This window comes from Cnephaeus nilssonii (assembly GCF_951640355.1).
Source record: "Cnephaeus nilssonii genome assembly, chromosome: 17".
Lineage (NCBI taxonomy): Eukaryota > Metazoa > Chordata > Mammalia > Chiroptera > Vespertilionidae > Cnephaeus > Cnephaeus nilssonii.
The window spans coordinates 44,108,206-44,122,134 of NC_137088.1; the positions used below are offsets into that span (position 1 = coordinate 44,108,206).

Genomic DNA, 13,929 nt, shown 5'->3' on the forward strand with positions numbered 1-13,929 from the left:
GGCCTCCCATCTCATCTGAAGGCTCAACTGGGGAAGGCTCCACTTCCAAGCCCACTAAGTGGTTATTGGCAGTTTTCAGTTCTTTGCGACTCTGCAGTGAGAGTCTCAGTTCCTCACTGGGTACTGGCTGAAGGCTGCCCCTAGTTCCTTATCACAAGGGCATCTCCCACATGGTAGCTTGCTTCATAAAAGCAAGCAAGTTGAGAAGGCAATAGAGTCTTTTAACAAGATGGACGTAACAGTCTTATGTAACTTAATCATGGGAGTGTCACTGGCATCCCATTACCTTTGCCATTCTCCACTGTTTAGAAACAAGTCACTAGGTTCAGCTTATACTCAAGGGGAGAGGATTACACAAGGGCATTAGGGATCATTGGGGCCATCTTAGAAGTCTGCTCACCACAACCAACCTTCTTGGAATATGAATAGGAAGACCAGGTCCAACAAAACACCTCTTTCAGCATCTCAATGTGAACCCAAGCCACGTAGTTTCCTAAGCAAATTGCTAAGGTCTCGTGAAAGCAAGAGAGAATGAACACTGAGGACATTAAGTCTGAAAACACAAAATTCGGTTCAAATGGTCTAAGCCAGTGGTCGGCAAACTCATTAGTCAACAGAGCGGCACACCGCAGCTCGCGAGTCGCAGTTTGCCGACCACTGGTCTAAGCAAACACAATCTACATCAGAGAAAACCCCTTCTCTGAGCTTCTGTATTAGTACGTCCCAACGTGAAAGCCATTTTTTCTGAACATTGAAATGAGTGACTCATGGGAAGGGCTGCCCATCTGAGCAGGAATAGAACACCAGGAAATCTAGTTGGGCCTAGAAGCAAATACATTTTGGAATTTTTATTTGTTGCTGTAGCATAATTTGAAAATTTACTTCATGCCATTTTACTGCCTACTATTTTCTGTGAGGTCTGTGTCTCCCACAGCAATACAAACCCATCAGAGTGGCAAAGATCTGCTGTAAAAATGTCAAGCCTTCGCTGTCACCCACCTTCTAGCTAAGCTCCATCCAAGCCACATATTCTCAGATACATGAGCATCCCAGCATTCAATGGCGGTGGCAGGCCGGAGAGGCTGCTTCTGAAAGACTTGGAATGATTTAATCCACTAAGTACACAACACATAGAAAACGTGGAACACTCAGTCCTAGATGAATGTAAGTGCAAACAACAAAGATCATCTTCAATCTAAACGTTCAAAAGTGCTCTGCACACATGTTACCATGCTTTCCAGAACTATCTATATGCTTTACTTTCTGAAAATTCTGCCCTTAATTCAGCTATAAAAGAAAATACTTAGGTGTACTGTTTTGCTAATCACCTATCCATTTTGCTCCTCCAGAGAGATGAGTTTTGGTAAACATCTAAAACGTAAACAGTACTGTACAAAGGCCCTGAAACCACCACCATCTGTGGGAAAGCAGCCGTGAACCACCTTAGAGCTGACATGTGCTGCACACGCCTGGACCCTGAATTCGTGTTGAATAATAATGGAACATATGTGTGGTGAGCAGCGACAATAAACTAATGCAAAAGTCCAGCTTGAAGGTGATAAGCAGACAGGAAGGTTATAAAACAGGTGACCAAGGGAATTTTAAGGCTGTAGATGTCTTCCAACCTGTGAAAAACAACTTGATAACATATTTTAACTCGTAAAGTATAACTTTGGGACAATAAAGGGAATGTTCTTACCTCTCTCAGATGTATGTTTTCCTTCTCTTTCTGGTCTAAAATCACCTCCAAGTGGCTGACTTGAGACTCGGCCTCTGCCACCCGCCGCGTCCGTTCATTGTCTTCCTCCAGACTTTTGGACGGCAAACCTTTACTTTGTAACATCTCCAGAAGCTTTTTAATGGACTCGTCTCGGGCATTGAGGGTCTGTTTCTGCGTCTCGATTCTCAGCTCCATTTCCTCCAAGGTCTTCCTCAGTAGGAACAGCTCCTTGGCCTGCCGGTCATGCTCCGCTTGCAGCCGCCGGAAGTTCTCCTCTGTCAGCTCGATGGTGAAGTGCTCGGCGCCGCGGTTGCCGCTCTCTTGCTGTAGGAGGTGGTTGAGGTCTCTCTGGGTTCGCAGCTCATCCTGAAGGGCCTGGATTGTCAACTGCAGGTGCTGTAGATGGAAAGACGGGGCAGGAGAGGAGACAGGAGAAAAGTCAATGGCAACGCCAAGTGCTGTGTGCTGGTCCCGCACCATGAAGATGGGATGTTAACCATGAGGTCCACGGGGCCAGCGTGAAGTCCTCCGGGGTGACTTCAGAAGCATGGGACAGCACATGGAGGGGGGGAGTTAATTCAATGAGGCTTTCTCAATGTCTTAGGAGAAAAGAAATGCACACATACACAGAAACAGTATATCAGTGTCAGTCACGAGGGAAATTGCAGTCTACGGTTTTAATTTAGGAAGTGGGAAGGGTTAGAGGGAAACTCACAACACACCTTCTTGATGCCCACAGTGCTCCAGACTCAGTATTCCTTGTTTCCTAAGGGGTTCTTTATTCTACTATCCGTTATTTTCCATGATAAATGCATGTCCATTTAAAAATAAAAATAATAGCATCCACTACAAGTAGACACAAACAAGGACTTTATTTTTACAAATAAAGCTGTGAGCAGGTTTAGTGAACAGGATTACTGCATCTGCAAGCAAAGGGAACAGAGGCAGACGGAGACAGACGCTCAAACACATGGGGACATGAGGCTGTGCGGAGTAAAACAAGCGAGCTGCAAAGAGTGGACAAACCTTGGTTCTTCTGGCATCCAGCAACTGAACAGCATGGGAAATGGAAGAAAAAAAAAATGAAGCAAGAAATCAACACAACGAAAAGTCCAGTGCAAGCAAAGGATATTTAACAGAAAGAACTTAATCAACATAAAGTACCTTCACAGAGAAAAAAAAAAGAAAAAGAAAAACAATATCTTCTTAGCAAAGACCCATAAGCTACACGGAATCTACAGTACTGATGCTTGATAAATGTGATTTTTTTTTTTAAGTGAGGTTTATTCCACCTTTTCTTTTCCTAAATCTCCCTGACACAGTGAGTCTTGGGTGTGTTACCATGGAGAAAAGCACAATACTCCAGAAGCACCCACACCTAATTCCAGGTCACCCTTTTAAACAAAGTTACAGGGAGAGCACCAGAGAAACAAAAGCATTACCAATGTGAGACGAGAACCCCTTGGAAGAATGAAATAATGATACATGTTATAACATAGATGAAAATGTGCTAAGTGAAAGAAACCAGTTACTAGTATTGCATGATTCCATTGATATTAAATGTTCAGAATAGGCAAATACATAGAGACAGAAAATAAATTAGTGGTTGCCAGGGCCTGGATAGGGAGGTGATAAGGAGTTACTGCTAAAGTGTATATGGTTTCTTTTTTGGGGTGATGATGATGTTCTAAACTTTATTATATGGATGGTTATATAACTTTGGGGATATACTAAAAAAAATACTCAATTTTATACTTTATATATTCCTCACCCAAGGATATGTTTATTGATTTTTAGGGAGAGAGGAGGGAAGAAAGAGAAACATCAATCAGTTGCCTCCTGTATGCACCCCAATCGGAGATTGAACCTCCTACCCACACATGTGCCCTGATCAGGAATCAAACCCACAACCTTTCGGTGTACGGGGTAACGCTCCAATCAACTGAGCCACCTGGGCAGGGAAGTGGTGCGTTATATTTTTAAAAAATAACTCATAATGGCCATCGTGAAATACGTACCAGTTGCTTATTCCCCCTCAGTACCCTGTGAGGCACTGTGGCACATGGATGCGAAAGTGAGTACTTGACCCCTGTGCTCTAGGAATTTCAGTGGAAATGTATAGATGAAGTGTATATCCGTGATAATTCCTACCACAAAGAGTTGTTGTGAGAATTAATACAGTACATATAAAGCTCTAGGAAGTACAGAGTAATCACTTATACTGCCTCAGTCAGGATAGGGTAGAATATGCTGCTATGACAATAGCAACAGAAACCCACATTCTGAAAGACATAACCCACCTGCCATGCTGAGGACACAGAATCAGAACTCTTAAAGCTCAAAAAGACCTTAAAGACTCACATGTTGACATCATTTTACAAATGAGAAAATCAGATCACACAGGTCAAATGTCAGGCGCAAGAGCACACAAACACTGCCAAAGCCAGAATCTCTGTTTCTGGGGTCCTGGGCTCCATCCTGGGGTGTATTCCAGTAACCCTGAGAGTAGACAAAAAGGGGGTGGCTCTCTACTTTAATGACTAAGGAAATGGCAGTCATGTGAGAGGCAGAATGAGCGATAACCTACATTGTTTCCCTTATACATTAGTGGGTCCTGTCCAATAGCTAAGTAGCATGGCACACAACAAGGACAAGGACAATTGATTGAGACCTCCTTTCTAAGTCCTTGGAATTAGACTGTTAGCTAATTAGAATTAGCTATTGGAACACAAACTCAATAAAAACCACCTCTAAAGATCATATACAATAAAGGGAAATCTCTCACAAAGCCAAAGCACCTTTTCCGAGGGTCAAAATTTAAGAAAAATGATGCACAGTTTTCAATTCCCCCTTCCCAGATTATTCAGTTCCTTCAGGCTGAATCACTCCCCTTCTCAACTGCGAAAGCACATTTCTCTTACGGCAGGCACCTGAGCCTCACTGGATCAATAAACAAGAGCATTCATTTCAGCTTATGACCTACATCAGGTGCTTGTTACCTAATCAGGTACCTACCTACAAACCAGCAACCTGCAAGGCTGGATTCTAGGGCCATCTCTTGGAATCTCCCAGTCATCACCACAGTCTCAACTTCCCAAAGCCTCGACCACTCCTGCTATGGCTTTCATTCCACTGCACAACTGGAAAGAGAAGCCCTTCACTGTCCATCTACACCACATGATCCGACCTCGTACCTGTGTCCCAGTCAAACTGCTGTCAACTCAGCACTTGTGGCACAGGTGAAACAGGTGGCAAAAACATTCTCTTCAGGTACAAAAGTGAGGCTGTGGTTGGATGAGTATTCAGAAAGCTTTTTACTCCCCACCCTGATTCTGGGATCATCTCCAGTGACTCTCAAAGAATCAAAGCTCAGAAAGCAAACCCCTTTCTCCGCAGCATGCCACCGAGGACATCACGGAGGGAAGCAAAGCAGGCGTGGCAATGGGCATCCGGGCTACTCCTTCCAGTCAGTCCACTGGGAGAACAAACAGATGCGTCACATTTATCAGGATACCTAGCCTTTGACCGGTTCTTTTTAACCTTTGCCCTCCACACTTCATCACACGCTTTGAACTCTGCCCTGAAGAGTACAGACTAGCCTCATCTCCAGTCCACAGAAGAAAAAAAGGTTTAAAATCATCGGTCTGCCCTTTAAACACAGGTAAACAAAATGGGAGCTGGAAAGATTAGTCTGTCCAATTGATTCCAAGTCTCAGACAGTAAAGGAGGTTACAATGACTTCTCTTTCTGGTATTATGGCAGGCTACATTTTCTGGTAGGCCCTTCCGGTATGCTACAGGTAGATAGAAGCAAATATGTCTTTCAAAGCATTGTTGTGCTTTAAAAAAAAAAAAAAAAAAGTAATCTCCAGGAGAAAGAGAAATGAGCTTCTCAAGGGCAGGTTCTGGGCCAAAATTGGATTATACCCCCAAATCTAGCACATAGTAGGTATTCAATAAATAGAGAGTGCAATATGGGCAGGAAGATGAAAGGACCAAAGGGGAAATTGTCTCCCCAGACAGTTGGCACAAGGGAACAATGTGAGGGAGAATGGGTTTCCATTCCTCTTTGCTTTGCTGTAGTTAGGTTGGGGGTGAGGAAAATGGTAGGGAGGGGGAGTGTGTCCTTGACCTCAGATTACTCTGTCCCGTTCTGTCCTCCAAAAGGAAAAATGCCTCACATCCACCAGGTCACTCGGCTGACAACACTGCTCCGAAGCTGCCAGCACTACGTCCACTCCACAAGGGGATTAACAGGGCAGGCTTACGGGATTGGACTGCAATCACATCATTAGCTGATACAGGCCAGTGTCTAAAATTGAGGTTTCCTCCAGCCAATTCTAAGAACTTCATTTTGCACAACGCTTAAAAGCTCAAGAAAAGGAGAAGAATGCAAATAAAAGAAACTAAGCCACACTTGAGTTTATATGAAAGAGGAGGAGGACTATCCTTTGCCTTAGCCAATGTTTAGGAGGGTGACCTCCAATTGCTACTGGAGTCAGAATCTAATCCAGATTTCAGAATATCTATAGCACAGAAAGGTAAATAGAATGAATATATATATATATATATATATATATATATATATATATATATATATATTCATATGATGTACATGGAACACACAATTATTTAAATAGGGACTAGCCAGATGTTTAGAATCTACTGTGTCTTATCCCCAAATATGGAAAATATGAGTTCCTGGCAGATTTGAAAAAAAAATCTGTGACCTTAAGCTCTTTTCCATACTATGAGGAAAAGACAAAAAAAAATGATAAAGTTTTGTACTATAAAGCAGTTTACGGTTTCATTGCTATGAAAACTGTCTCTGAGCTATATAAAAATATGAATTGGCTTATACCCAAAAGTCTTGAACTTTTTTTTAATAAATCCATACGGCTTCTCAAGCAAGGGTTTAACATAACTCTTTCAAAGAAAGCGGAATCTCTCTGCAGACAACTTGGCCTGCTCTACTTCTTCTGTGACTTTATTTTCCTATTTGTCATTTCCCAGTTTGTCTCTAATCAAATTTTAAGGGCAGGTTCTCTGATCCCTCTTTCCATAATCCCGTAGGCAGGACGCACAGAACTCCTCCTGGCTCCAAACCTTCATGTGTGTGAAAAGACGAACAGCAGACGTTGGCGGAAAACATATGGCCCCATGTGCTGTGGAAGAGTTGCTCTACTGAGAAAGGTATAAAAAATTAATATTTGGACATATGGTCCTAGGCATTCTCCTTTAGGATAGAGTAAGGACACTAGGTGAGTCTTAAAAGCACCAAAGTGCGGGGACCCTGGGTTCCTCGGGCAGACGTGCTGTCAGAGATAACTGTGGAACCCACTTAGGTTGATAACATGTGACATTGTGCCAAGATTCATAACACTGGGAACAGCATCCATGGGAAAGCCCTCTTGGCAGCTGCTTTCATAAGCAAGGAGTTCTGGTTTTCATTACAGACCAATACCATTAGGTGGCACCGTATCAAAATATTGCACTGAGCTGAGAGTTAAAGATTTATCCTCTAAGTCCAACTTTGCTACTAACCAATTATGTGATCTGGGGGAAATCACTAAAATTCTCAGAGATTCCAAGCACAGTGGTGAAGAGCTGGGTTTTGAGTCCTACATCTACCTATGACAGTCTGTGTCACCTTGGACAAATTACTTAAGTACTCTGAGCGTCAAATTATTCATCCTTAACTGGGAGATAATAATCATAACTAATGTACAGGGTTCACACAAAGACCACATGAGATGCTCATCAAGTAAGTGAACAAGTTCCCATAAAGCACAAAACCCAGGGTCCTGGCACATACAAGTGCTCAATAAATGTCCACCATAATCACCACTGTTGAGACAGAGGTGGTGGCTAGAGGCCTGCAATTAGAATTTTTCTCCCGTTTGAGCATAAAAACCAAATTAACATAAATTTTTGATCATCAAGTAAGTGCAATGGTGGGAAACTAAATGCTAAGCGCTTTGGCATTTTTTAAATAAGGGAAAACAAAAAACAGTTGTTTTAAGACAAACTCAAAGACAAATAAAATTGATTTCCCATTAACTTGTCTATAAATAACTCTATAAGGGGCTGCTGGAATACCAGACATTTCTGTTTTGAAGGTCAGGGTTCTTTCCCTACTATTAGTCAGTAATACATAAACAACTAAAGGATAGTAGCATCACCTGCCGTCAACTCTGCTCAACCGGGTTCAGGTTTAAAAAAAAGTTTCAGAAGTATTGATATTTTTCAATGTGTTCAGAGAAGCAACCCAAAACATGCAATCATAGAAATTATGTTTAAAGTTGGAATTTTTTGCATTATTAATAATCACAAGCAGTTGCTAGAAAACAAGCTCCTTTATTTGAATTGCTTAGCAAATCTTTAAATGGCATTTTAAAATCTTTACTACAGTTTCCTTCCCTATCACTTCCTCTTCCCTCTCCAACATGTTCATTACACAAAGCTGCTAATAATTTAAGTATTTTTTAAATATTCTTTATTGATTTCAGAGAGGAAGAGAGAGGGAAAGAGAGATAGAAACATCAGTGATGCGAATCATTGATCGGCTGACTCCTGCACACTCCCTACCAGGGTTAGAGCCCGCAACCTGGGCATGTGCCCTGACTGGGAATGGAACATTCACCTCCCGGTTCATAGGTCGACCTTCAACCACTGAGCTAATCTAAGTATTTTTAATACAGGTAAGAGGTTTTACCTAAACTAGTATCACTTCGAATAACTAAATGGCGGGCATTGAACTGCTAATTTTTCCTTGCTCTGATCTACCTGGTTTCCTTAACCAAACTCTAGGCCTTGCCATTCAAAGTTTTCATAAGAAGAGTTTTTTCCTAAGTACTCTCCTGCTTCTCCCTGCTTGATGGATCACTCCTCCCCTGGGAAGGGGGAATAACCTCCATTCTATTCAGAGCGTGGTCATTGGGCCAGCAGCATCAGTATCACCTGGGATCTTATAAGAAAGGTAGAATTCAGGTCCCACCTCAGACCTGCATTTTAACAAGTGGCCCATCAGAGAGGCACACAAAGGTTTAAGAAGCACTTCTCTAGATTTCAAAAAAAATTTCACTACAGATTCAATGCAATCCTTATCAAGATACCAATGGAATGTTTCACATAACTACAACAAATAATCCTAAAATTTATATTGAACCATCTGAATAGCCAAAGCAATCTTGAAAAAAAAACAACAAAGTTGTTTTCAAACTATACTACAAAGCTATAGAAATCAAAACAGACCCATAAGTCAAAGGAACAGAATAGAGAGCCCAGAAACAAAACCACAGTTATATGGTCAATTAATCTACAACAAAGGAGGAAAGAATATACAATGGAGAAAAGATGGTCTCTTCAATAAATAGTGTTGGGAAAACTGGACAGATACAAGCAAAAAATTATGAAACTAGACCACTTTCTTACACCAAACAATCCAATGGGCAGAGGACCTAAATAGACATTTCTCCAAAGAAGACAAACAGATGGCCAACATACACATGAAAAGATGCCCAGCATCACTAATCATCAGGGAAATGGAAATCAAAATTACAATGAGACACCAGCTCACATAGTCAGAATGGCTGTTATCAAAAAGCCAACCAATGACAAGTGTTGGCAAGGATGAAAGGGAGCCCTCGTGCACTGTTGGTGGGATTGTAAACTACTGTAGCCACTATGGAAAACAGTATAAAGATGCCTTAAAAAATTAAAAGTAGAACTACAATACAACCAAGCAATTCCACTTCTAATATTTACTTGAATACAAACAACACTAACTCAAAAAGATTAGTGTACACCTATGTTCATTGCAGCATTGTTTACAATAGCCAACATATGGAAGCGACCTGGGTGTCCATCAATAGATGAATGGATAAAGAAGATATTATAAAGTATAGTACTGTAGTAAAGTATATATACACACACACACACAAAATAAGATACTGGACTATCCTATCTAATAATAGAGTAATATGCAAATTGGGCGTCACTCCGCAACAAAAATGGCGACCCCCATACCCACAAGATGGCGGCGCCCAGTCCCCTCAGCCCCGCTGCTGGAGTGTCTGGCCTGTCCCACCAGCAAACAGAGCACTGAGAGCAGGGCATGTTTGCTTCCTTAGTGCTGCGGCAGCGGGAAGCCGCCAGGCCTTGCACACACAGAGCCAGCGGAGGAGCAGGGCCTGTCGCTGCGGCAGCGGGAAGCCACCAGGCCCTGCACACACGGAGCCGGCGGAGGAGCAGGGCATGGCGTCTTCCCGATGGTCGCCACGGCGATCGGGAAGACTCCAGGCCCTGTGCACATGGAGCCAGCAGAGGAGCAGGGCCTGTTGCCGCGGCGATCGGGAAGACACCAGGTCCTGCATACACGGAGCCGGCGGAGGAGCAGGGCATGGCGTCTTCCCGATGGTCGCTGAGGCGATTGGGAAGACTCCAGTGCCAGCAGAGCAGGGCATGGCGGCTTCCTGATCTTGGCAGCCGGGAAGCCGCCAGGCCCTGCAAAGCCGGGCATAGCGGCTTCCTTAGTGGGGCAGTGGCAGGGAAGTCCCCAGACATGGCAGACAGAGCCCAGACAGCAGGGTATGGGGGCTTCCTTAGTGTGTTCGTGTCTGGGAAGGCCCCAGGCCCAGCAGACAGAGCACACTGCAGGGCATTGGGGCTTCCTTCACATGGCACATGGCGGCAGCAGGCAGAGAGCGACAGCAGGGCATGGGGGTTTCATCTCCATGGCTGCAGGGAAACCTCCAGGCCCCGCAGAGAGCAGAGAACCATGGGGAGTGGGCCTAAGCCATCAGTAGGATATCCTCTGAGAGCTCCTGGATTGTAGAGGGTGCAGGTTAGGCTGAGGGACCCCCGTGCATGAATTTTGTGCACCGGGCCTCTAGTTACTTGGCCATAAAAAGGAATGAATGAAATATTGCCATTTGTGACATGAGTTGACCTAGAGAGATTATTATGTTAAGTGAAATAAGTTGGACAGAGAAAGACAAATACCATATGATTAAACTTAGATGGAATCTAAAAAATATACTAGAAAAACAATAACAAAGGAACAAACAAAACGAAACCGAAATAAACTGGTATATACAGAGAACAAACCGATGGTTGCCAGATGGGAGGAGAGTGCGGGGATGGGCACAAAAAGGAAAGTGGATTAAGAAGTACAAATTTCCAGTTATGAAATAAATCAGGGGGGTGTATTATAGGAATTACTCTGGAATAATTACTCTGGAATTACTCGGGCATAGGGAATATAGTTAATAAGACCATATTAACTGTATACAATGACAAATGGTTAACAGACTTATTGTGGTAGTCACTTCATGAAGTACATAAATGTTGAATCACTATATTGTACATCTGAAATTGTTTTTTAAAAGCTTCAGACTTACTACTACTTTAAGAAATGATTATTTGGTAATTGAAAGGTGGGGAATAAAAATAGTACTGTAGTAAACTACTAGTATAGTACTGAAATGTTGGTTTATGTGATTAAGAAAATCTGGGTAAACTGTGAGTAGTACCCCTCAATACAAGACACTATTAGATAAAGTAGTCAGAGGGTCATTTGGTCACTCATTCAACCATTACTGAGCTGTGTGCTATGTGATAGACATGTATACTATTTCCTCTCCAAGTCAAAAACGAAATCTTAAATATAAGTAAATAAATTTTATTACCTATAAAATATATTATCCTATATAATAAAAGCCAAATATGCAAATAGACTAAATGGCGGAATGACCAGTGGAACAACAGTTCGCTATGACGCATACTGACCACCAGAGGGCAGACGCCCTGCAGAGGAAGGTGACCAGTGGTGGCAGCGGGGGGGGGGGGGGGGGGGGGGGGGGAGAGGAGGAGGGCTGGCGAGTAGGCGGCACCAGGCCGGCTAAGGCAGGTGCCATTGAGAGCCCCCGATCACCCTGCCAGTCACCCCACAGATCAGCCCTGATCGCCAGCCAGGCCTAGGGACCCCACCCATGCCCGAATTTCATGTACCGGCCTCTAGTTATAAATAATATTGTAAATTATGTGTTAACATATATACTGTTTATTTTTAAGGGATACATAATACCTAAATTTGAATTCTAACTGTTATTGAATGTTATCATTATTTAAAGAATAGTTTCAGGGAAACCTAGCCAGGTAGCTCAGTTGATTAAAGCGTCATTCCAATATACCAAGGTTACAGGTTCGATCCCCGGTCAGGGCACATACAAGAATCAACCAATGAATGCATAAATAAGTGGAACAACAAATCAATGTGGCTTTCTCTCTCTCTCTCTCCTCCTCTCCAAAAACTCTCTCTAAAAAATCAATCAATAGGGAAAAAAAAGGCAGTCTGAGGGAAACTTTAAAAAGTCATCTGAAATGTTAGTACTAGGGTTTATGTTCAACTGTTTTATTCATTCCTTTTAGATACCATTTCTGTAAGTATGTCTGTGTTCCCAATGGAATTTTAAGTGACTGAGAAAACCAGTAAAATAGTCTGAGATGAAACTTCTTTTATAAATTATAACTTGAATAATGTATAGGGAAAACATGACCATACTGGTTCCTAAGATAACTAATCACTCAAACTCTGTCTTTCCATTTTATTAATAAACTAGGGGCCCGGTGCACGAAATTCGTGCACTGGGGTTGGGGGTCCCTCAGCCCAACCTGCCCCCTCTCACATACTGGGTGCCCTCAGGGGATGTCCTACTGATGGCTTAGGCCGCTCCCCACGCTCCTTTGTGGGAGGCAACCGGGCTGATCAGGGGAAGGCACCAGCCCCATCACCCCGCTGCTGCAGCCACTGCCAGTCACCACAGCCACCAAGGTGTTTTCATCAACACGGACTCCAGTCCCTTCACCAAGAAAAAATGACAACTTTCTTTAGGCATTTTCAAGATGTGTCTTTCATAGGATATGCTTTTTTTTTTTTTAATCCTCACCTGAGGGTATGTTCCCATTGATTTTTAGAGTGTGGAAGAGAGAGGGAGAGACAGAGAGAAACATCAATGTGAGAGGGACACTTTGATTGGTTGCCTCCTGTATGAGCCCTGACCATGGGTGCCAGGCTGGGGGGCATGCAGGGACCCCTGGGCCGCACGCAGCGGTGGCCGCCAAGGGTCTCCACACACCCCAGAGGCCAGCAGCCAGCCCCCCATCATGTGCGCCAGGCTGGGGGAGTGGACCCAAACTGCCTCTTGGTGCTGGAGCATTCCCAAGCGGCTGGGGGCACTATGGTGACAGGGGATGTTTCCGCCCCACCCCACCCCCAGCCACTTGGCGCCTGCACCCTTAGGCTCCAAGTGGCCAGGGGGCATTCTGGGACCCTGCCGCTCAGGACCTAAGCGCGGGCCTACAGGCTCTGATCGGCCTGGGTCCGGAGGATGTTTATGGGACCCAGGCCGCTCAGGACCTAAGCGCAGGCCTACAGGATCTGAGAGGCTTGGGTCTGAAGGATGTTTCCCAGACCCCAGACTGCTGCAAGTGTTTGGGGGGCGGGAACATTCCCGCGTCACTATGGCAACGCGGGAATGTTCCCGCCCCGCCAAGGCTCCCAGTGGCCAGGGGGCGTTCTGGGCCCCTGCCACTCAGGACCTAAGCGCGGGCCTACAGGCTCTGAGCGGCCTGGGTCCGGAGGATGTTTACGGGACCCAGGCTGCTCAGCGCCCGCATATGCAAATTAACCGCCATCTTCTTCGCTCTGATTGGCTGTGGGCGTAGCGAAGGTGCGGTCAATTTGCATGTTTGTTTATTATTAGGTTAGACTAGAATCAAAGCCCTATGCCAAACAAAAATATGGCCAACATACCATAGGAAAGGAAAGTAATACAAATAAACTAATAAACTAAAAAAAATATACACTGAAATGATAATTGCTGGGGGTCTGGGGGGTGGTAAATGACTGTTAAAGCATATGGATCCTTGGGAGGAAGTGATAGAAATGTTTTAAAATAGATAGTCACAATGGTTGTACAACTCTCTGAATATACTAAAAATTGCTAAATAGTACTTTGTTAAAGGTAAATTTTATTGTACATGAGTTATATCTCAATAAAGGTATTAAAAATGATGGGAGGTAGGAGCGTTATGAATGCCTTCTTTTCTATTTCCCTTTTCATTCAAATATTTTTCCAAAAATAATTTTTGAATGCATACTACTACAGACTGAATATTTATATCTCCCCCAAATTCATATGTTGAAAC

The 13,929-nt window shown here is 43.6% G+C and overlaps 1 protein-coding gene across 1 annotated transcript in view; it reads right to left on the reverse strand.

Moving 5' to 3' along the window:
• ERC2 (ELKS/RAB6-interacting/CAST family member 2) overlaps window positions 1–13,929 on the reverse strand; it is a gene marked incomplete at its 3' end in the record, with an annotated part of 881,167 nt that overhangs the window by 727,142 nt on the left and 140,096 nt on the right. The window contains exon 3 of the mRNA XM_079794619.1: window positions 1,700–2,116. Within this exon, the coding sequence (XP_079650745.1) occupies window positions 1,700–2,116 (417 nt within the window). The remainder of the gene's footprint in view (window positions 1–1,699; window positions 2,117–13,929) is intronic.